The following is a 23,545-nucleotide window of genomic DNA, read 5'->3' as shown; positions in this document are numbered from 1 at the left end:
GAATGTTGCTTTCATTACAATCTGATTTCAAGGGAGTTAAGGAATTCATCAATAGTGTCAGAGAATGTTTGATGCTCTAATCACAAACAGCTTAATATTACCTCTGTAACAAATAGTTAGGTATATAACTCACTATAAATATCACGTATACAAATACTCCATTTAGTAATGCGTTGAGTTGCCATGGCAGATTAAATATTTATTAAAATAATCAACTTGTGAAAATAGATTATCATTTTGTATTGTTCTTAGGTCAATCAAAAATGATCTTGGTCTCTCTCCCAGGTGAGACTGGGCTAGCATCTCCTGTATGGTGAGATGACATTCTGTCCAGGTCTGTACTTTGAACTCTGGATATGCCTGTCTGCATGGCAATTGGATCAGTGATTGGGGCCTGGCCGAAAAGCTCTTTCATCAAGCTGCTCTTCTTGCTGCGGACTACACCATCCTCCGGTTGAGGGCCCCTGGTGTCACGCCTTTGCCACTTCTCTGCTGGTAGAGTGACAAAGGAGGGCTCATATGCCCCAGACCCAAGGTTCTCCACCCTGGCCTGGCTCTTGATGTATCTAGGAGGGCTCTTTCTCAGGCTGTGGGTATGGCTGGTATAGGCAGGCTTTCCACTGTGTAGGTTCTGGATGGTTTCTTTGAATTTGTAGAGGCGTTTGGTCCTGGGAGAGGATTCAAGGGCCTTGTTGGCACGTTCTGTAATCAGAAAATCCTCCAGAGTGTACCGGACCTGGCTTTCAAACGGTTCTGTTTGCTCTCCTGAAGCCTTCGGGGAACTCGCTGCCTTCTCTGCAAGGCAATCCTCCTCACCCTGAAGCTGAGGATTCTCCTTGTCAGAATCACCATCCAACTCTCCATCCTCTGTGGATAAATATGATAGTTGCTTGCATTTGCGGTTGTCATTCCCTCAGATTTTTTTGGGATATAACATGACACAGGAAAGGTTATTTCAGTCCTGTTAATTACTATGGCACGTGAGCTTTAATTTTTCCCAATATTGGAGTTTTTTGTGTTTGCATATACTGTGACTGGAGAGTACATACAAGCCTCTTCAGAATGTAATTTAACCATTTATTTCCTCAATATCCCCTTCGCTTTGCAGCTGTTCATTGGTTCTCCCAATAGTCTGTAGTAAAGTTTTTTTCAAATCCTTACCCGCAAAGTCTTCATTATTGTTTGATCCTCTGTCATCCTCTAACGTGTCTGCTGCGTCACTTCTGTCTGTGAAGTCGATGGCAAAGGACTCCTGAAAAAAACAACCAGATATCAACTTTACACTGGAACTCACTACACAAACTTTAATCAAAGAGTTACACTCTTGCTTTTATCGGTCAATATTGAATAAATGTTTTATTGACCATTACCCATTTAAACAGCTTTCTGCACAGAATGTGAGAGAGAACGAAATCCATTTACGTACCCAGCTCAAGCTCTTCTGCTTCTCCAACTCCAGATGCTGGAGTGAACAGGCATATTCTAGTTCAAGTTGGCACGGAGCCTCAATGGGGAGAGAGGACAAGTCATCTGTTTGAACAGATTTAGTTGCTCTTGCCCCTGTAAATGTGAAAAGATATTCAGCCTCAAGTAAAAACAAATAGTCTGATCTGGATCATGGGTTGAACATGTTAAAAGTAGCTCATAATGTCTTTGTACCTTTTCCGTTCCAGCCATTTGGAAATCTATGTGAGTAGATATTGTGGATCTCCAATTCTCTCTCTTTTTCCTATATTTCATGTTAAATGCGTCAGTAAACCATTTCTCAAGAATGCAATATGTACAATAAATGTTACTTTCTCAAATGTAGTGTAATCATCCTGATATCTATTACCAGGCTGGTTTGTTGCCAGTTGCTTGACGACTCAAACTGAATTAGTCCGCTTCTCTGATTACTTTGTTTTGTTGAACAAAACAAAGTAATTAGCGATTGGATCATTTCTAACCAATTAGATTAGAGTATCAAAGCCAATGACACATTTTCAAAACGCTGCCTTACCCATGTGTGTTCTGGCTCTGGCCCAACCCATCGGTTTCTGGGACCAATCAGAAGGGTTAGAATGTGTTTGCGTTCTAGAAATCGTCTGGGAGGTACTCAGATCCAGGTTCATTGCGGAGAAGAAACTAACGTCTGTGGGCGTGGCATAGCTTTTTGGTAGCCAGGCAAGTTTACGAGATGGAAATGGGTATTTCGCTTCATTCAATTATGGCTTTTGAAATACAGCTGTATTAGACACCCTCTTGTGTTTACATTGCAGTACTGCAAGTTAAATGACTCACTCTTTCAAACAGTACTGTTCCAAATCTACTCAGATCTGGAACAGTTTACCTACACTGATTGTACAAAACATTATGAACACCTGCTCTTTCCATGATATAGACTGACCAGGTTGAGGGTGGGGTGGGGTAGGGTGCAACTCAATATTAGGAAGGTGTTCCTAAAGTTTTTTACACTCTGTATGTTGCTGCTCTCAAGTACTTATAAACTTACTTTGATTTTTTGGGTCAACAGACTGATCTGTGCCTGGAGGTAATCAGACATCTCTCTGGCCTCATTGGTCTTCCTTGTTTCTGTGGCAAGATGGCGATTGAAGGATATCTGGCTCAGCTCAAAATTTCTTTCCAAGTCCTGCAACATACAATATATGTAAGTTTCACTACAGATATAACATTGTGATACTATGTGTACAGTATCAATCTAGCATAACTGTATTGACCCTGTCCACCTATATTGGTCTCCCAGTAGAAGACCAATACAGATTTGAAAACCCAATCAGTTTCAATACAGACATCCAACTGCCCTGTGAACATGGAGTCAGCCCTGCCTTGTGAGTGCATGTACTGTACCTGTATCCTCTTGTTCTTCCTGTTCAGGTCCACACTGATCAGGGCCAGCCTGTGGCTAAGCTCTTCCCTCTCTTTCAGGCTGCGGTCCTCGCTGAGCAGCTGCAGCCTGTGCAGAACGTCCTTGGTACGCAGCAGCTCCTCCTCCGTTCCACGTAGACGCCTGGACAGACTGTTGCGGCGGATGCGGGCTTTGCGCAGGTGCTCCTGCAGACCACGCACCTCATTGCCGTGCTTGGCCAGGACCTGAGGGTGTGGGTCGTTGCAAAACATTATGATCTTAGCCAATGCTACAAGATCAGATTATTGTTGTTAGCTGATGAGTTTGTTATAGCTGTGTTTCAGATCAGAGTTTGTTATAGCTGTGTTACAGATCAGAGTTTGTTATAGTTGTGTTACAGATCAGAGTTTGTTATAGCTGTGTTACAGATCAGAGTTTGTTATAGCTGTGTTACAGATCAGAGTTTGTTATAGCTGTGTTACAGATCAGTTATTAAAGCCCCCAGAAAAACTGCAGCATACCTGGGGAAGGCCACTCTGTGAGTCTTGGAAGCGCTGTAGCGCCACTGTGTGGCGGACCTGGAGCTGCTTTAGCAGTTTGTTCTCTGTGGCGACACCACTCAGCTGCTGCTGTAGCTCCCAGACTTGGCTGTTGAGCTCCTTGATGCGGTGCCTGTGGGCAGACCTAATGCGCTGGTTTGGGCCCTCCAGGGGCTTGATTGGAGGGACGAGAGAGGCCTTGCGGTTCCTTAAATTAGTGTTTTTCTTCTTTTTGCACCACGAACCTCCCTTGTTTTGCGCTGAGAGGAAAAATGTGCCTAAGTGTGATGCGTACATGGGAATATGCTGCAAACCATCTCTGCCTATAGGCCTACACTTACGGTACATTCGGAAAGTATTCAGACCCCTTGACTTTTTCCACATTTTGTTACGTTACAGCCTTATTCTAAAATGGATTAAATGGGTTTTCCCCCTCATCAATCTAAACACAATACCCCAAAATGACAAAGCGAAAATAGGTTTTTAGAAATGTTTGTATTATGTATTAGAAATAAAAACTGAAAAACCTTATTTACATAAGTATAAAGACCATTTGCTATGAGACTCGAAATTGAGCTCAGGTGCAACCTGTTTCCATTGATCAAGTACTGAGTAAAGGTTCTGAAAACGTATGTACATTTTTTCCCCCGTTTTTTATTTTTAATACATTTGCAAAAAATCTGTTTTCGCTTTGTCATTATGGGGTATTGTGTGTAGATTGATGAGGAATAAAACGCATTTAATCCATTTTAGAATAAGGCTGTAACGTAACAAAATGTGGAAAAGGTCAATGGATCTGAATACTTTCCGAATGCACGGTGTGTCATTAAAGCTAGGCTGTCCTGTAGTAATGAGAAGATATGAAATATCAGATATCACATACTTCGTGTTTTAGCTGTCTTCGTGCCTAGACCTGGCTTCTTGTTTGGCGAGAGGGCAAAGGTCCTATTTGCAGTAGTGTCAGCCTCCTCCTCGTAGTCTGACTGGGTGCATGACCCCTGAGAGTCTACTCTGCTGCCTGTCGTACTGCTGTATCCCCTGCTTGACCTGGAGGGGGTGGACTGGCCTGAGGAGCAGCTTGAGTCTACATCCCCTGCTCCAACTTCATAGTTAGCATCGTCCTGCTGCACTATGCCTCTGGTGTGGTGTCTCAGACTCAGAGACATGTCTCCCATGCAAAAGATGAGCCTGCACCAGTTTCTGTAATATAGCAGAAAGATATCCAATTAGTTGAAGTAGTTCATTTAGCCACACTGTATGTTAAATGATAAGAATCAAAGCAATCTATACTTCCAACTATAGCGTACTTACATTATTTAATAGGATAATCCGTTTAGCTATCTATCTAACGTTATCTAGCTAGGTCTAGCCAATTGAAGACACAGAGTGATTGAAGACAATCATTAGCTCGATTGAAAACCTTTCCTGACCTCAACTATTCTACATAACTAACAACCAAGCCTAATTATTCCCCATGCCAAGTCTATCCCTACATTCAATTATTAAAATATCTCAATGTTTTTTTTCCCCTACTCGCATTCAGTTGAGTTATTATTTATCTTCAATAACAAGAGACAATCATTGACGATTATGTTGCTGGCTGGCTGTCTCTGAAAATGTATTTTTGGTTGCCCTAGAAACCAGCGTTCTCATGGAATAGGACAATGGGAAATGTAGTTGTCGGTCTACTGAACCTCTTTTGAATACGTTCTAATTATATGGTTAAATCACAGCTCATATGACATTTATTTGAACTGACAGCTTTGGGAGAATTAAAAAACACACCATCCTAATTTGTAAATAAACTCAAACTGTTTTCAACTAAACCAATTATATTAGACTTAGTACAAGTTAGTACATAGTACAATTGTTGTTTTGATCAACTTTCAGGATATACTACAATAAAAAAAACGATACATTAGCCTAAAATAAACATGCACAATGTAGATCTACAAAAATGACTGTTAGGCTTATAGATAATCATGGTCCAACATCATACATTTCACCTGCCGCTTTAACTCTTGGTTTTGTTTCACTAGTTGCTCTATTGGGCAGTGGCTATTTCTGTCCATATATGCACTATGTATGTAGCTGCGAACTAACTTTGTGGTCCCCATGCCGACAGACAGCTGAAGTTGCCAATCACTCGGTCAGCGCTGCACCCCTAAAACCTGGCCCACCAATCCTGCGGTGATGGAGAGTTTGGGGACAAAAATAGCCTCAGTAGTGTGTGTGGCTTGGGTGCGCTCTACTATTAGGGGAGGCAGCCTTTACTTTTACTAACCTACGTTAGTACCTCATTCTACAGAACACATTGTAACAAAATGGTTATAAAAGTATTTCTAGCTTCTTCATCAGGATCGACAGCGGTAAGCACTTACCCGAGTCTTTGTTTTTAAATGCTATTAACTTTGTGGCCGGTTTACCACGACTATTGTTCAGCTCTTAATTCATGCGTTTATGTGACTGGCAAACAGATTCAAATCGCTTGAAGTTATTATAGGCCTAGGCAATTTAGCGGTTTGTCAACTTTTAGTACCGTTATTTGCGTCTAACTTCTCATTTGAGGAGCACTAGGACTACCCGAGTTCCATATATATCTCTACCGTCGCTGAGATCATATTCCTAACCTGCAACCTCAATCTGTTGAAGATTAATCACCATGCACTCACTTGCAGAACCTTCTGGAATATATTTGGATTACCTCAAACCTAATCTACAATATCAAAGGAAATGTACACTACATGACCAAAAGTGTGTGGACACCTGCTTGCCGAACATCTCATTCCAAAATCATGGTCATTAACATAGAGTTGCCCCCTCTTTTGTTTCTATAACAGCCTTCACTTTTCTGGGAAGGCTTTCCACTAGATGTTGGAACATTGCAACTGGGACTTGCTTCCATTCAGCCACAAGAGCATTAGTGAGGTCGGGCACAGATGTTGGGCGTTTAGGCCTGGCTTGCAGTCAGTGTTCCAATTCATCTCAAAGGTGTTTGATGGAGTTGAGGTCAGGGGTCTGTGCAGGCCAGTCAAGTTCTTCCACACGGATTTCGACAAACCTTTTCTGTATGGACCTTGCTTTGTGCATGAGGGCATTGTCATGCTAAAACAGGAATGGGCCTTCCTCAAACTGTTACCACAAAATTGGAAGCACAGAATCATCCAGAATGTCATTGTATGGTGTAGCGTTACAATTTCCCTTCACTGGAACTAAGGAGCCTAGCCCGAACCGTGAAACACAGCCCCAGACCATTATTCCTCCTCCATCAAACGTTACAGTTGGCACTATGCATTGGGGCAGGTAGCGTTCTCCTGGCATCTGCCAAACCCAGATTCATCCCTAGGACTGTCAGATGGTGAAGCGTAATTCATCACTCCATAGAACGTGTTCCCAAGTCCAATGGCGGCGAGCTTTACACCACTCCAGCCGATGCTTGACATTGCACATGATGATCTTAGGCTTGTGTGCATCTGCTCAGCCACGGAAACCCATTTAATGAAGTTCCCGACGAAACAGTTATTGTGCTGACGCTGCTTCCAGAGACAGTTTGGAACTCGGTAGTGAGTGTTTCAACCGAGGACAGGCCATTTTTGTGAGCTTTGTGGCCTACCACTTCGCTGCAGAGCCCTTGTTGCTCCTAGATGTTTCCACTTCACAATGACAGCACTTACAGTAAACCTGGGCAGCTCTATCATGGCAGAAATTTGACAAACTAACTTGTTGGAAAGGTGGCAGCCTATGACGGTGACACGTTGGAGGTCACTGAGCTCTTCAGTAAGGCCATTCTACTGCTAATGTTTGTCTATGGAGATTGCATGGCTGTGTGCTCGATTTTATACACCTGTCAACAACAGGTGTGGCTAAAATGGCCAAATTCACTAATTTGAAGGGGGTGTACACATACTTTTGTATACAGTTGATGTCGGACATTTACATACAGCATAGCCAAGTTAATTTAAACTCAGTTTTTCAAAATTCCTTACATTTAATCCAAGTAAAAATTCCCTGTCTTAGGTCAGTTAGGATCACCACTTTATTTTAAGAATGTGAAATATCAGAATAATAGTAGAGAGTATGATTTGTTTCAGCTTTTATTTCATCACATTCTCAGTGGGTCAGAAGTTTACATACACTCAATTAGTATTTGGTAGCATTGCCTTTAAATTGTTTAACTTAGGTAAAATGTTTCGGGTAGCCTTCCACAAGCTTCCCACAATAAGTTGGGTGAATTCCAGTCCATTCCTCCTGACAGAGCTGGTGTAACTGAGTCAGGTTTGTAGGCCTCCTTGCTCGCACCCACTTTTTCAGTTCTGCCCCCAAAATGTCTATAGCATTGAGGTCAGGGCTTTGTGATGGCCACTCCAATACCTTGACTTTGTTGTCCTTAAGCCATTTTGCCACAACTTTGGAAGTATGCTTGGGGTCATTGTCCATTTCGAAGACCCGTTTGCGACCAATCTTTAACTTCCTGACTGATGTCTTGAGATGTTGCTTCAATATATCCGCATCATTTTCCTCCCTCATAATGCCATCTATTTTGTGAAGTGCACCGGTCCCTCCTGCAGCAAAGCACCCCCACAACATGATGTTGCCACCACCGTGCTTCACAGTTGGGATGGTGTTCTTCGGCTTGCAAGCCTCCTTTTTCCTCCAAACATAACGATGGTCATTATGGCCAAACAGTTCCATTTTTGTTTCATCAGACCAGAGGACATTTCTCCAAAAAGTACAATCTTTGTCCTCATGTGCAGTTGCAAACCGTAGTCTGGCATTTTATGGTGGTTGTGGAGCAGTAGCCTCTTCCTTGCTGAGTGGCCTTTCAGGTTATGTCAATATAGGACTTGTTTTACTGTGGATATAGATACCTTTGCACCTGTTTCCTCCAGCATCTTCACAAGGTCCTTTGCTGTTGTTTTGGTATTGATTTGCACTTTTTGCACCAAAGTACGTTAATCTCTAGAAGACAGAATGCACCTCCTTCCTGAGCGGTATGGCGGTTGCGTGGTCCCATGGTGTTTATACTTGTGTACTATTGTTTGTACAGATGAACGTGGTATTTTCAGGCATTTGGAAATTGCTCCCAAGGATGAACCAGACTTATGGTCTACAATTTTTTTTCTGAGGTCTTGGCTGATTTCTTTTGATTTTCCCATGATGTCAAGCAAAGAGGCATGAGTTTGAAGGTAGGCCTTGAAATACATCCACAGATACACCTCCATAAGGCTAATTGACATAATTTGAGTCAATCAGAAGCTTCTAAAGCCATGACATAATTTTCTGGAATTTTCCAAGCTGTTTAAAGGCACAGTCAACTTGGTGTATGTAAACTTCTGACCCACTGGAATTGTGATACAGTGAAATAATCTGTCTGTAAACAATTGTTGGAAAAATAACTTGTGTTATGCGCGAAGTAGATGTCCTAACCGACTTGCCGAAACTATAGTTTGTTAACAAGACATTTGTGGAGTGGTTGAAAAACAAGTTTTAATGACTCCAACCTTAGTGTATGTAACCTTCCGACGTCAACTGCATATAGTGGATGATATGTGAATAGATTCTTTGTCAAACTATAAAACAGAAAGTTAAAAGCTTTCATTAATGTATTAGCCTTCTACTCTGCTCTCCCCAACCTAGTGATAGAAAAAAAATCTGCCAAACATGATCTCATGAAGAAGAAGCCTATCTATACTGTGTTTGTTGTCTGTCTGTACACCTGTGTGATGGTCCAGATCAAAAAGAAGCAACAGGATGTGCTTGGGTTCCTGGAGGCCCTGAAAGTGGACTACGCTCCATTGGACATTGCCTGCAGTGAGGACAACCGCATGTGGATGAGGGAAAATGTCCCTGTGGAGAAAAAGCCCACCAACGGGATCCCTCTACCCCCTCAGATCTTCAACGAAGAGAGCTACTGTGGGGTGAGCATAACAAGATAATATAGAAGGTGTGGTGACCAATAAGTCTACTCCATACTGAATGGTTCAGGTAAAGGTGGGGAGAAGTGTCCATTCAAATGCTGAGAGAACGATTGGAGACTAAACAGAAATGTCTAATTTGCCTTTTACCATAGGACTACGAGACATTCTTTGACGCCAAAGAAGACAATGCGGTATATGCCTTCCTGGGTCTGCCACCTCCTCCAGGTTCCAAGGTTGGAATTCAACTTTCACTTAATTTTCTAAAATATAAATTGTGTTTATATAGCTTTTTAGCTATAGAATTCAACCACAAAATGTGTTTCCACTCCAGGGATTTTATAATGCAAATAAACTCGCCCCAATATTGTTGCTGTCAGAGACAGGCTGTTTTAATGTTTGTTTAGCTGAAATGCTCAGGCATGTATTGTCCTCCTAATTTGTTTTCGCTCAGGTTGAGACGTGCCTGAGTGCACACCACATAACATATTTCTTAGGAGGGCAAGTAGGAGTTAGTGAGGTTAATTGTGTGAGAGGGATACGATGTGACATGTAGGCTAACGTAGTTGAGCATGTTGCAAATTTGTTAAACAACCTGCCAATTTTCCTTGGTGCAGGAAGCGAAAGAGGCATATCTCCTTGAAAATGGGCCTGTTGAGAATGGAACCATTGTAAATGGAACTGATGATGCTGAGGATGAAGAGAACCTTGAAGCGGAGGAGGAGAACATTGATGATGACACACTAGTAATGTCTTTCTCTTATCCCTCAGTCCCTGTCTCACCTTTACCATTTCTCCCTTGGTTTCCTCCCATCCAGCATAACCTTAACCATTTCTCCCCTGGTTTCCTCCCATCCAGCATAACCTTAACCATTTCTCCCCTGGTTTCCTCCCATCCAGCATAACCTTAACCATTTCTCCAGTTAACTCCTGTTGGATTCATTTTCCAGTTACCCAGTTAAATCTTGTTGGATTAATTTTCCATGGATGATTACCAAGTTTTATTTGTATTTAACTAGGCAAGCCAGTTAAGAACAAATTCTTATTTACAATGACGGCCTAGGAACAGTGGGTTAACTGCCTTGTTCAGGGGCAGAACGACAATTTTTTTACCTTGTCATCTCTGGGATTCGATCTAGCAACCTTTTGGTTACTGGCCCAACGCTCTAACCACTAACTAGGCTACCTGCCGCCCCAAGTAACCAGTAATGTTGCTAATCCACTCATTGCAAGGATGAGTGGAAATTTAGAGTTGGTTTAAAAACAGTGTACCTGTCTCTCATTTCTCAGTTTTTATAGTGTTTCATTGTGTTTATATTGCATCTGTAGTTTTTGCAAAGCATAAAAAGTATTTATAATAATTCTATGATATTATATAGGATTTAAACTACTACTCAATAGAAAGCAGATGATTGGGAATGAGTTAATTATTTTTCTAATTCATTATTTGTATAATAGGACTATTCTTATAGAAGAACATGCTGATGCTGTTGTAAAAAATGATCTGAACATTTATATGTAGATATATTAAGAAAAATCTTAAACTTCTCAACTCACTTTGGGATGCTGCCAAACCGTAGAGATTGACCTGGTGCATGAGCATCACAGAGAAATTATTTGTATATTTTTTCCAAAAAGGTGGCAAGGGACAGCAGAGAAATGATTGCCCAGCTGAACCTGTGATCGTCTTATAACAAATCCCACAGGCTTTTAGAGGATGCTGTTTCGAGAAGGGTGCAAATTGAGTTAATTTTACTGGACCAGCTTCATGGGTATTTCTGGGAAAAGAGTTCAGACGCCCTCTGTTTTCGCTGCTCTCCAGAGTACCAGGCTGGTTTATTTTCCATTTAAGTTGCAATGTTGGAATGACAGTTTTTTTTATTGATACTGTTGACTGGACTCCTGTCCTGTAGGCTGGCTCCCGGCAGTGTGATAATATGCAGTCTTTTTCGCTACAGCATACATCATTGAAAACCTCTAATTTATCTCCGCAGCACCACTATGCTGCTATTCATCACCTTGCAACCATATGTAATTGCCCTTAATTTATTCATGCATTTCCTTTACTCAGAGGAGCTGCTGATGCTGAGGCCTTACTCTGTGATGTCTTTGAACATGTGACTCCAGCAGTAGGGCTGCCCCCCTCCTGGTGTTTGATGTGTGCCCATGACAGCTGCTGTGTCATTATTATTCTAACACATCGTTTTTTCCCCCTTGATGGCACATTGTTGTTTTCACTCTAGAAAAGAGAGGTTCCGATGGAGGAGTGCAATGGAGATGAACACACAGAGGAGGTGGAAGCAGAGGTGGGAGGAGAAACAGGAGAGGAAGCAGCAGAAGAGGCCGCAGAAGAGAAGGTGGCAGAGGAGAAGGAGGCAGTCGAAGACACAGAGGAATCCTTAGAGAACACTGTAATTGGCTCCCAGAATCCCATACTGTGTCCTCCCGTGATGTCTCCTCTCTCCATCTCTTTAACGTTGTCTTTTTCTCGACTTCAGGGTTTTGTTTCCCTCGAGCTGCTGTTATTCTCATCTCCTCCTCAACTCTGGACCATACTAACCCACCTGTATTCTGTTATATTGACTGTTCCATAACTGTTTAAATTGACTGTTCTATAACTGTTTCTATTGACTGTTGACTGTTCTGTTTGTTCCTTAGATCTGTTGGATATTCAACCACTTCTCTGTTCTGTAGCAGTTAACTGTAATGTCGTCTCAATGACTACATAATCGTTGGTCTTGATTTTCTTTGATATGTACTATGTTCTTTGTTCTACAACTATGTCTAGGTGTGTATGTGTCGTTCCTCTGTCCATCCATGTCTAGGTATGTGTGTTGATGGGGGTCCTCTGGAAATCCCACCATGTTGTTCAATGTGCGTGATCTGTTCAAGTTGCATGACCTCCAATGTAGAAGTGTCTCATTCATGTTTGAGGAGAGGTTCTCTATTTCCTATATGCCTCCTTGAGGTCATGCTATCGTTCTAATAATCCCGATACACAATCTTTTCTACTTTCTCCTTTTTTTTTGCCAGAAGGCCCCCGTGAAGGAGGAAGAAGCCCAGGTAAATTGTTTTTACATTTCTGAAAAGTATTGAAATCAAATAGAAATTTGGGAGTCATGTCCCAGTCTCACTGTGTTTCTCTCTTATCCTAAACAGGAGGAAGTAGAGGATGAAGAGGCTAAGGTAACAGGCGACACTGTGTCCACCGGAGTAATTCCTGATATGAAGGGCATTGTCATTAATAACAACAGCCACTGCTCGCTGCATTGTGCCATCTGCCCCGCTATAAGAAACGATCTTAGCCTGGATCTCATAGACCTGACACACGGTTCCATACTGCATTGTGCCACCTGCCCCGCTATAAGAAACGATCTTAGCCTGGATCTCATAGACCTGACACACGGTTCCATACTGCATTGTGCCTTTATTGAGCTCTCTAATATTCTGGAATGAAGTAAATGATTAACTTGTAGATATTTTAGTCGTCCAACTATTCTAAACAAAGCATATACATGTACGTCTGAAAGGGACATACAGATCTTAGGTCTATGTTTTCCTGGCCATAGTCACTGATTATCAGTACTATGACGTTTCTCTTCCAATGCCCAGGCACAGCTATGTCTGCTAGCCATTGTATCAAAATATGATTACATCATACATGCTTAATAACATGCTATATACATTTGCAGAATTTCACAACTCACCAGTAGCTTGATTCATTCATAAATGTTTTTATTGTGACTTGAAAGCTGCCTGACTGATCAGCAAAGGTCAAATATCACATTGTTTTAATGTCTCATACCACTGTTGTGTTCTGTTGGGCTCAGAAGTGCACAGAAGCTAGCTAATGCTGGTATTGAATACAAAATGCTGTGGTACAAACAAACGCAGAGTTAACCCAAGATGTGTTAGTGTTACCCAGGGCACTGTTGTTCATTACAGAGTGAACCACTATCAACTCTTTATTGATAAGATATAAAGTTATAAACTTCTGTTCATCTGAATATATCCATCAGACTTATGTGCAATGTGTCAATAGATATCAAAGCACTTGTGATGTTATTGGAATGTAGTAATAGTCAATTTGTTAAAATCTCTATTTCTTAGTTACAGTAACCTGGTGAAAGCTAGTGAGTTGATCCGAAGCTAATCATTGCTATTCGTTGTTTTAGGGAGAAGATGATCAGCCGGTTTCTGAGGTAGATCTCCTTATTTTTTAATGTTATTTTTTTTTACCCCTTTTTCTCCCCAACTTCGTGATATTCAATTGGTAGTTACAGTCTTGTCCCATCGCTGCAACTCCCTAGCGGACTCTGGAGAGGCAAAGGTCAATAGCCATGCGTCCTCCGAAACAAGACTGCACTGCTTCTTGACACGCTGCTCATTCAACCAGGAAGCCAGCCGCACCAATGTGTCGGAGGAATCACCATACAGCTGGCGACCGAAGCCAGTGTGCATGCACCTGGCCGCCACAAGGAGTCGCTAGAGCGCAATGGGACAAGGTCATCCCAGCCGGCCAAACCCTCCCCTAACCTGGATGACGTTGGGCCAATTATGTGCTGCCTCATGGGTCTCCCGGTCGCGGTCGGATGCAACACAACCCGGGATTGAATCCGGATCTGTAGTGACATTCTCTAGAACTGATCATTGCCTTAGACCACTGCGCCACTCGGGAGGCCGAGGTAGATCTACTTTGAATTGTTTTCCATGTTCTATAGCTGTAGTGTTCAGTCCTTAAATCAAATTCATTATATAATGTTTTCTCAATGTCTGTGCTAAGGGCCTTGGGTGTTTAGTTTTAATGTGTGGTTTGTTTGCATCCTTGTGATTGTGGTCTGTGTCTGATTGTCCAGACTACTAACCTCACATATTCTTCTTTGTTGTAGCTTTTCTTGTGCAGTATTGAATGCTTGAAACCCCTCTTCCATACCATGACTTGCAACTCAGACCCACTTTTGTCGTTTTTTGCCCCCTTCTCATTTTCCTCAGGTCTCCTATGGAGGGATTTCTGTATGTTTGGATGCATTTCATCTTAATCCTTGACACAGTTTTAGAACACTACTGATCTTTTCTATGGCATGCCACCGTAGAGATATAATCATTAGATACCCTAGTCATCAACATTCATACAGAGCCTTCAGAAAGTATTTAGACCCCTTGACTTTTTCACATTTTGTTACATTACAGCCTTATTTTAAAGTGGATTACATTAAAAACAAATCTAAAATCTACACACAATACCCCATAATGGCAAATTGAAAACAGGTTTTTAGAAATGTTTGCGAATGTATAAAAAAAATTAAAAAAACTTAAATATCTTATTTGCATAAGTATTCACACCCTTTGCTATGAGACTCGAAATTGAGCTCAGGTGCATCCTGTTTCCATTGATCATCCTTGAGATGTTTCTACAACTTGGAGTCCACCTGTGGTAAATTCAATTGATTGGACATGATTTGGAAAGGCACACACCTGTCTAATATATGGTCGCACAGTTGACACTGCATGTCAGAGCAAAAACCAAGCCATGAGGTTGAAGGAATTGTCCGTATAGCACCGAGACAGGATTGTGTCAAGGCACAGATCTGGGGAAGGGTGCAAAAAATGTCTGCAGCATTGAAGGTCCCCAAGAACACAGTGGCCTCCATCATTCTTAAATGGAAGAAGTTTGGAACCACCAAGACTCTTCCTAAAGCTGGTCAACCGGCCAACTGAGCAATCGGGGGAGAAGGGCCTTGGTCAGGGAGGTGACCAAGAACCCAATGGTCACTCTGACAGAGCTCTGGAGTTCCTCTGTGGAGATGGGAGAACCTTCCAGTAGGACAACCATCTCAGCAGCACTCCACCAATCAGGCACCTAAAGACTCTCAGACCATGAGAAACTAGATTCTCTGGTCTGATGAAACAAAGATTAAACTCTTTGGCCTGAATGCCAAGCGTCACATCTGGAGGAAACCTGGCACTATTGCTACGGTGAAGCATGGTGGTGGCAGCATCATGCTGTGGGGGATGTTTTTCAGCGGCAAGGATTGAAAGACTACCCAGGATCAAGACAAAGATGAAAGGATCAAAGTACAGAGAGATCCTTGATGAAAATTTGCTACAGAGTGCTCCGGACCTCAGACTGGGGCAAAGGTTCACCTTCCAACAGCACAACAACCCTAAGCACACAGCCAAGACAATGCAAGAGTGGCTTCAGGACAAGTTTGAATGTCCTTGAGTAGCCCAGCCAGAGCCCGGATTTGAACCTGATCGAAACATCTCTGGAGAGACCTGAAAATAGCTGTACAGAAACGCTCCCCATCCAACCTGACAGAGCTTGAGAGGATCTGCAGAGAAGAATGGGAGAAACTCCCCAAATACAGGTGTGCCAAGCTTGTAGTGTCATACCCAAGAAGACTCAAGGCTGTAATTGCTGCCAAAGGTACTTCAACAAAGTACTGAGTAAAGGGTTTGAATATTTATGTAAATGTGATATTTCAGTGCTTTGTTTTTTTATAAATGATCAGGAACCTGTTTTTGCTTTGTCATTATGGGTTATTGTGAGGGGAAAAAAAACATTTCATCCATTTTAGAATAAGGCCTAACAAAATGTGGAAAAAGTCAAGTGAGCTGAATGCTTTCCAAAGGCGCTGTATTTGTCATTTGATAAGATAGTTTGATGATTTGATTTTGAAAAATGGCTTGCTCCTTTAGCTGCTACTGTGTCTACATTGAAATATATATTGTATAAGTAGTTAACACCAGACACAGTAAAAATATTGTAAGTCTAATTAAGTTTAACAAAATATTTTAGGGCTCCATGTTGAATCATGCATGAAAAGCTATCTGCAAGAGGGTCTCCTCTGCCAGCAACTCCTTGTACCTTCTCCACACATTGACCTCTCTCACCTTTGCCCTTTTCCCCCATCTCTTGGTTTGCTTTTCCAGGGATAAGAGGATTTGGGGTCGGAGGTAACTGGGCGTCTGCGGCTGTGAATTTCTGTGGTTGTTCCCTTAGTCACGAGCTGTGTGGGTTTGTCTGGCAGAGATCAGAAGGCTTTGTGTTGTAGGACGGAAGAGCTTGTCTTGTGATCTATCTGCCGTTCGTTCCCTCATCAATAGTCCATGTTCACTCGCTCTGAACCTCTTTCTCCCCTCTCTCTTAGCCTTCCTCCTCCTCATTTCTTCCCTAGTCCGGTAGCTGCTTCCTTTCTGTCAGCCTGAACTATCCCTGTAGATAAACATTTTAAGACTTTTCCTATCGCGCATGCTTCTGGTGTCACCTCTGACCAGACCATCCACACCACTGACACTCAATCTCATCCTATCTAGGAGGAAGAAGAGCTGCGACAGCTTGAGGTAGATTGATGTGTTTTTTTCCAACTACACTCGTCCCCCCCTCTACCTCTTCACCATTCTATCAATGCTGCTTTTCTTGATTCCACATCTTGCACAGTTTCAATCACAGTCAGCATTCCTTCAATTTCCTCCTTCACTACTTTTTGTGTAGATGGAACAGACCCTATCTCACCTATGGCATCTGAACAGACTGTATCCCTTTACTATATTTCTTTAGCCCTCTGTCTCATGCCAGATAATGATATCTCAATCACATAGTTGGATGAGCAACATGGTAACTCTGGTAGCCATCAGAACACAGACCATGATAGAGAAACCCAGCACTGTCATTCATCCTGATTTTAGAATTTCACTCACTCACTCACTCACATAGAGCCTCTCCAACATTCCTTACTGCCCCTGCCTGCCCTCTCTTCTCTTCCACACAAGCTTCACTGCTTTTGCTCTCTCTGCTCTTATTCTTTCTCCCCTTTCTTGCTCTCCTCCACCTCCTCCTATACTTTCTTTCTCTCCTCTACCTCCTCCTATACTTTCTTGCTCTCCTCCACCTCCTCCTATACTTTCTTGCTCCCCTCCTATACTTGCTTTCTCTCCTCTACCTCCTCCTATACTTTCTTGCTCTCCTCCACCTCCTCCTATACTTTCTTGCTCTCCTCCACCTCCTCCTATACTTTCTTGCTCTCCTCCACCTCCTCCTATACTTTCTTGCTCTCCTCCACCTATACTTTCTTGCTCTCTTCCACCTCCTCCTATACTTTCTTGCTCTCTTCCACCTCCTCCTATACTTTCTTGCTCTCCTCCACCACCTCCTATACTTTCATTGCAGGAGCAAGACGAGTCAGTCAGTGAGGTTGAAACAGTTTCCTTTGGTTGTAATTTGTGGTGTCTTCTGTGGATCTTAGATTAGAAAGACCCTCTCTCTGTCTCTCTCTCTGCTGCATGGGTGGTGGTCTCTGTGGTACAGATAACTGATGGTGTGCAGCATGGCAGACACAACATCGCCAACACCGTCATTCGGTTCACTTATGGTAATAATAATGGGAACATTAAATAACACAGGGTTTTCCTCCCTCTTGTAGTCTCCTTAGTGACATGCAGATTCGCTTATCTCAAATATAAGCTGTTGTATCTCTTGCATTTGTTCCCTCTTTGACATTGAAATGCTCAAAACCCCTGATATCCCCTACCTTAGGAAGAAGAGGCCCCAGAGGTAAGAGGTATATTCTGGCTGTGCTCCAAGCCCATTGCATGGTGTGGCCCCTGACATGGAGTTAATGGATCTTATGCATGACCCTACTCCTTCATATGTGGATTTAGTGTGGGTTGGTTTGTGAAGAGCTCTCTACCCTCTTATTCTTCAAGGCTGCCAGCATCCCTCCTGTGGTATGCTGTCTTTAATTTCGAGGAAATTATTGAGCGCTCTCTGGACTCTGGTTGTGGTTTTGATGCTGTGTGACTGGGATGAGGTCATTACCCGTTGGTTTACCTGGAGGCTTGAGGATTCTGCAGCATTGTGCCAGTGGAGGTTTCATAACAGGTGACATTCATCGTTTGGTGTCCAGATCTGCCTCTGCGCACATGAGTACAAGTCTGACACATAGACATGCTTGTGAATTGGATCTTACAGTGTTGCATAGGGATCCCTAGTGACTTGACCAGAACTCCATGACAACCAGGATGTTTAAATAGCCATTGGCATGGCTTCACTTTGCGAGGAGAGTCTTGAGACTGAGTGTGGACAGGACAAACACAGCAGAAGATGAATGGACTGTTTGTTATTGTGCAATGCTCCCCCACAACAAGATCTTGGCAGAGTCCGATACGTTGCACCAAACTACACTGCTTTAAATCATGTGTTACTGTGGACATCATTCATCAAATCTTGAATACACAGCAAGCATTATATCCACAAGCAAGTTTTCTGTAAAACTTAGTCATTAAAAACAGTGAATGAATTGGTCACAGGACCAATTAATTGCACTTCACCCCCTGTTTTAAGTGTAGCATATAGGGTAAAGGCTTTTTACATTTGTAGAAATGTAGTTAATTGCAACACCATGCTCAACCCAACAGATGCACCTCGGAGTGAATGTGGTCTGATGATTTGTGAAGTATGCAGTGCCTTGCAGTTTCACGTCATATGATACCACCTCATAGAGAGCCTTGCTTAAAGGCCCACACTAATCTTACTACTTCACTAGCAGTTAAGGGAATGGTGCACTATCCCTGTGGCTAACTTGTTCCATTGGCCTAAGTAATGGTGATATTCCTAGTCTCATCTCTGCTACCTGTTTTCTTGATGCCCCCCCTGGATGGTTTAACTCCCTTTTAACCCAACTATACACTCTACTTCTTCCTTTTCCCCTATGCTGGACTCATCCCTTCACAAAAAAAATATTTTTGTTTTCTATGCCAAGGAGGAAGAAGAAGAAGAAGTGACAGAGGAAGCAGAGGTAGTATATCAACCAGCAAACGCACGGATGTTCTCACCAGTGTTCTTTGATGCAAAGACAAATTCCCTTATCTGAATGAAATCAGTTTCTCCACTCCTCAGTAATCTTGTTCAGCTGTAATCAAGCACAGCTGAGAGAACACTTAACTGAAGAGGAAAGCTTTGTTCTGGCTGCTCTCTTTATTTAACTAGCACTGCAAGATGAGTCATCTGTGCTCTTTTTTTTTAAAGAAACTAATATGGATTTAAACTACGGTCTGGCTCTTATATTCTTATATTGATAGGACTGAGTGGGAAATCTTGGTTCTCCTCTCTTCTGTTGTCTTGCTTTACTTTGTCATCAACGTTGTCATTACTCAGTTTTATTTTCTCAGCAGGAAGAAGAGGATGAGTAGTTACAGCCAAGAAAGGTTTAGGATGTGATTTACTACTGCCCAGGTAAAATACACTACTCCATTACTTAATCAGAATTCTCTTCTCTGCCACTGAGTGGCAGTATTAGAGCATTTAATTTGCCATGAACTGATGGCTGCATCGTAAAACTCGTAAACATGTCTTCTTGTTACTGAATATCTTTCTAGAGTCATTTAAAAATAAAACTATTCAGTACATGTATTACTTTGTGCCTTTTTGACCCCTTTATCAAATGTCTCCTCATACTGGCATTATTAAACCATTGTATTGTTTAGTGCCCTACATGTACCCAGATTACAGATACAAATCCTAAAAAAACACATAACTCAACCAGTGTAAAGTGAGGATATAATCCCTGTTTAATGTACACTGTGTTGCTGTTCTGTATTGGTAGCTGTGTGTTTTCAAGTGTTTTATCAGAGAAGCTAGAGAGAACAGAGCATTGGGCTATTTAACAGGGACTGTCACCAGTCTCTTTACACCGAAAGCTTCAGTGAGCACAAAATGCCTGAAGGATCAAGTGAACAGCCATATAAAACGATATCTCATGAATTGTCTTTTATTTTCCTGCGTCAGTGATGATGATGATAATAATAACAGTAATCTTCAAAGCTGCACTCATCGCCCCTCTCCAGTAGTGTAGAAAAGGGCTCTGCTCGCTGCAGGAGATATTTGGGTTGAGGAGAGGGAACAGCCTGAGACTTTGATCGGATGGCACAGCCCCCCCAAATAAAAATAACTAACCTGTCACGCCCAGTTAGAGAAAGCAGCTAAGTGAGCTACTGAAGGGCCTCGAGAGGGACTGGCACTCAGGATGGCATGGGCAGTTTGGGCACAGTGGTGACTAGAAGCTTAGGACCCACAGCCACTAGCAGAGGCGCATTGGTGACTTTTTTTTGTCTTCCAGCCTAGAGAGACCCCTTGTTCCGGCCCTTCCTGACCCCTCTGATCCCTCAGACCGTCCCCCACCGGACTACCCACATTGCCCCCAACTGCTCACTGGGAACGCACATGTCCCCCTGCTGGAACCTGCTGGCTGAAACCTGCCAATCACACACTGTCTGTACTGCCCGCCCATACTCCAGAGATAACCCCCTGTTTTACCAGATGTTTATATTGCATTCAGTGTGTAGCTCAATTAAATAGTGTTATCAGTTTGTAGTTTTTAGCAGCTTTTCTAATTGTACATACACAGTCATATGTTAAGCATTTAAATATTTCAGACAAACTTCTCATGTTTCAAATTGAAAAGGTTCGTTTTATACCACAGTTTGTATAGGATGATGAGCATCTTCACCACCAACACCTTAGCAGTCAATGACCAACAGCTTTAACCCTGTGAGTATCTGAGTGAAGATCACTCTACTGTGAACTGCAACCAGTGAATGGACTCTCGGACTGAAACCGATCTATCAATGCAGTGCCTCTCACTCGATGCCGGCAAAGATGTTAGATTTATATGTGTGAATGCAACCCAGTGACTCTCAATGCCTCAGTCCAACATGAGAAAGACCCTCATGTAGGGTTTCCACTAGCTTCCATAGCCACAAAGTCAGATTCCACAGCCACAAAGTCACATATGACAAAAAAAATTGCCTTTTGGTCTTACTTTAATGTTAGGGTGAAGGATAAGGTTAGCAGCGTGATTAGGGTTAGGTTTCAAATAAAATGTTAAGAAATTGTAGAAATGGGCGGGGTTTAGCCATAATTATGACTTTGTGGCTATGGATACTAGTGACGACCCTCATTGTAGCGTGCCTTATGACAGCTACTGGACACCATTCACTGAATATTACTGTTTGCTGATTTACTCTGCAGTTTGTTGAATGTAAAAAGAAGTGGATGACTAAGAGATCCTCCCTAGATGTAAGAGAGGTGAAATGCCAATAAAGTTACATGGCCTATTATGTTCTATTTTCAATTCATTGGGTTTTGTTTATAGATCAGTGTGCAATTTTAGGGTTGGGCAGAGCAAGGTCAAGTCAACAGGATGTAGCTCAGTGTAAAGCCTTTCTCTGGGGGACTCCAGAAAGAGGTACGGAGGAGGGTATTGCACAGTGAAAATATATAGGTGAAAAAGTACAATAATGTGTACATTTTGATAGAGTATTATTAGTTTCGAGAATTTGTCATGAAATGTGATATTTGGTGCTCTCCTTTGAAAACATACCTATATTGAAATATATATGCATTTGAATGGAAGAGACCTGAGAAATCAATATTGTCTGTGGTCTCTCCCTTGGAGCATACTTTTGGTCGGTTGGCATTACAGTGATCAATGCTGTCCCTCTAAATTCACACACAGGTCATCATGTCTGTCCAGACCCATTCTCCTGAAGAGGGAGGGGAGCTGCCATGAAGTCCCTGTAGACTGGTGGAATTTCAATGGCATTGTTCTCTCTGGGACTGTGGGAGTGAATCATGTACAGTTTAAGTCGGAAATTTACATACACCTTAGCCAAATACATTTAAACTCAGTTTTTCACAATTCCTGACATTTAATCCTAGAATAATTCTCTGTTTTAGGTCAGTAGGATCACCACTTTATTTTAAGAATGTGAAATGTCAGAATAATAGTTTAGAGAATAAATTTTTTCAGCTTTTATTTCTTTCATCACATTCCCAGTGGGTCAGAAGTTTACATACACTCAATTAGTATTTGGTTGCATTGCCTTTAAATTGTTTAACTTAGGCTAATGTTTTGGGTAGCCTTCCACAAGCTTCCCACAATAGGTTGGGTAAATTCCAGTCCATTCCTCCTGACAGAGCTGGTGTAACTGAGTCAGGTTTGTAGGCCTCCTTGCTCGCACCCACTTTTTCAGTTCTTCCCACAAAATGTCTATAGGATTGAGGTCAGGGCTTTGTGATGGCCACTCCAATACCTTGACTTTGTTGTCCTTAAGACATTTTGCCACAACTTTGGAAGTTTGCTTGGGGTCATTGTCCATTTGGAAGACCCATTTGCGACCAAGCTTTAACTTCCTGACTGATGTCTTGAGATGTTGCTTCAATATATCCACATCATTTTCCTCCCTCATAATGCCATCTATTTTGTGAAGTGCACCAGTCCCTCCTGCAGCACAGCACCCCCACAACATGATGCTGCCACCCCCGTGCTTCACGGTTGGGGTGGTGTTCTTCGGTTTGCAAGCCTCCCCCTTTTTCCTCCAAACACAACGATGGTCATTATGGCCAAACAGTTCTATTTTTGTTTCATCAGACCAGAGGACATTTCTCCAAGAAGTACAATCTTTGTCCCCATGTGCAGTTGCAAACCGTAGTCTGGCTTTTTTATGTCGGTTTTGGAGCAGTGGCTATTTCCTTGCTGAGTGGCCTTTCAGGTTATGTTGATATAGGACTTGTTTTACTGTGGATATACAGTGCCTTGCGAAAGTATTCGGCCCCCTTGAACTTTGCGACCTTTTGCCACATTTCAGGCTTCAAACATAAAGATATAAAACTGTATTTTTTTGTGAAGAATCAACAACAAGTGGGACACAATCATGAAGTGGAACGACATTTGTTGGATATTTCAAACTTTTTTAACAAATCAAAAACTGAAAAATTGGGCGTGCAAAATTATTCAGCCCCTTTACTTTCAGTGCAGCAAACTCTCTCCAGAAATTCAGTGAGGATCTCTGAATGATCCAATGTTGACCTAAATGACTAATGATGATAAATACAATCCACCTGTGTGTAATCAAGTCTCCATATAAATGCACCTGTACTGTGATAGTCTCAGAGGTCCGTTAAAAGCGCAGAGAGCATCATGAAGAACAAGGAACACACCAGGCAGGTCCGAGATACTGTTGTGAAGAAGTTTAAAGCCGGATTTGGATACAAAAAGATTTCCCAAGCTTTAAACATCCCAAGGAGCACTGTGCAAGCGATAATATAGAAATGGAAGGAGTATCAGACCACTGCAAATCTACCAAGACCTGGCCGTCCCTCTAAACTTTCAGCTCATACAAGGAGAAGACTGATCAGAGATGCAGCCAAGAGGCCCATGATCACTCTGGATGAACTGCAGAGATCT

General features: G+C 42.2%; 2 protein-coding genes across 51 annotated transcripts; one reads left to right on the top strand and one right to left on the bottom strand.

Annotated features, from left to right (window-relative positions):
• Positions 1-178: 178 nt before the first annotated feature.
• LOC110504000 (lebercilin-like protein) lies at positions 179-4,658 on the bottom strand. The gene is made up of 8 exons (XM_036961192.2): positions 4,268-4,658; positions 3,367-3,644; positions 2,848-3,090; positions 2,492-2,629; positions 1,660-1,729; positions 1,427-1,560; positions 1,162-1,252; positions 179-867 (listed from the first exon to the last, which is right to left on the bottom strand). The coding sequence occupies exons 1-8, from the start codon at positions 4,557-4,559 to the stop codon at positions 254-256; spliced, it is 1,860 nt and encodes a 619-aa protein (XP_036817087.2). The 5' UTR covers positions 4,560-4,658; the 3' UTR covers positions 179-253.
• Positions 4,659-5,644: 986 nt separating this feature from the next.
• LOC110504001 (adapter SH3BGRL) lies at positions 5,645-21,416 on the top strand. Of its 50 annotated transcripts, none has more exons than XM_021582748.3 (12): positions 5,645-5,753; positions 9,117-9,302; positions 9,455-9,535; positions 9,917-10,045; positions 12,333-12,362; positions 12,459-12,485; positions 13,475-13,501; positions 16,617-16,643; positions 17,836-17,853; positions 19,061-19,096; positions 19,473-19,533; positions 20,417-21,416. In XM_021582748.3, the coding sequence occupies exons 1-11, from the start codon at positions 5,709-5,711 to the stop codon at positions 19,488-19,490; spliced, it is 624 nt and encodes a 207-aa protein (XP_021438423.1). In that variant the 5' UTR covers positions 5,645-5,708; the 3' UTR covers positions 19,491-19,533; positions 20,417-21,416. The 50 variants fall into 50 exon arrangements, with proteins under 50 accessions (XP_021438423.1, XP_021438422.1, XP_090074813.1 ...); XM_021582747.3 differs by having other exon boundaries at positions 19,470-19,533; XM_090218687.1 differs by having other exon boundaries at positions 17,836-17,860.
• The last annotated feature ends 2,129 nt before the right edge of the window (positions 21,417-23,545 follow it).

The sequence above is a fragment of the Oncorhynchus mykiss genome, chromosome 24 (assembly GCF_057628025.1).
Source record: "Oncorhynchus mykiss isolate SJ-2025 chromosome 24, ASM5762802v1, whole genome shotgun sequence".
Lineage (NCBI taxonomy): Eukaryota > Metazoa > Chordata > Actinopteri > Salmoniformes > Salmonidae > Oncorhynchus > Oncorhynchus mykiss.
The sequence above is the reverse complement of the archived record's forward strand: the minus strand, read 5'-3'. Positions and strand labels throughout refer to the sequence as shown.

Excerpts from the sequence above, each read along its gene's own strand:
- LOC110504000 (XM_036961192.2), bottom strand. The coding sequence starts at position 4,559 with ATGGGAGACATGTCTCTGAGTCTGAGACACCACACCAGAGGCATAGTG. Across the intron at positions 2,630-2,847 it reads GGAAGAACAAGAGGATACAG|GACTTGGAAAGAAATTTTGA; the intron begins GTACAGTACATG and ends TGTATGTTGCAG. Across the intron at positions 1,253-1,426 it reads AGCAGAAGAGCTTGAGCTGG|GAGTCCTTTGCCATCGACTT; the intron begins GTACGTAAATGG and ends TGTTTTTTTCAG.
- LOC110504001 (XM_090218685.1), top strand. The coding sequence starts at position 5,709 with ATGGTTATAAAAGTATTTCTAGCTTCTTCATCAGGATCGACAGCG. Across the intron at positions 9,303-9,454 it reads ACGAAGAGAGCTACTGTGGG|GACTACGAGACATTCTTTGA; the intron begins GTGAGCATAACA and ends CTTTTACCATAG. Across the intron at positions 16,644-17,835 it reads AAGAGCTGCGACAGCTTGAG|GAAGAAGAGGCCCCAGAGGT; the intron begins GTAGATTGATGT and ends CCCCTACCTTAG.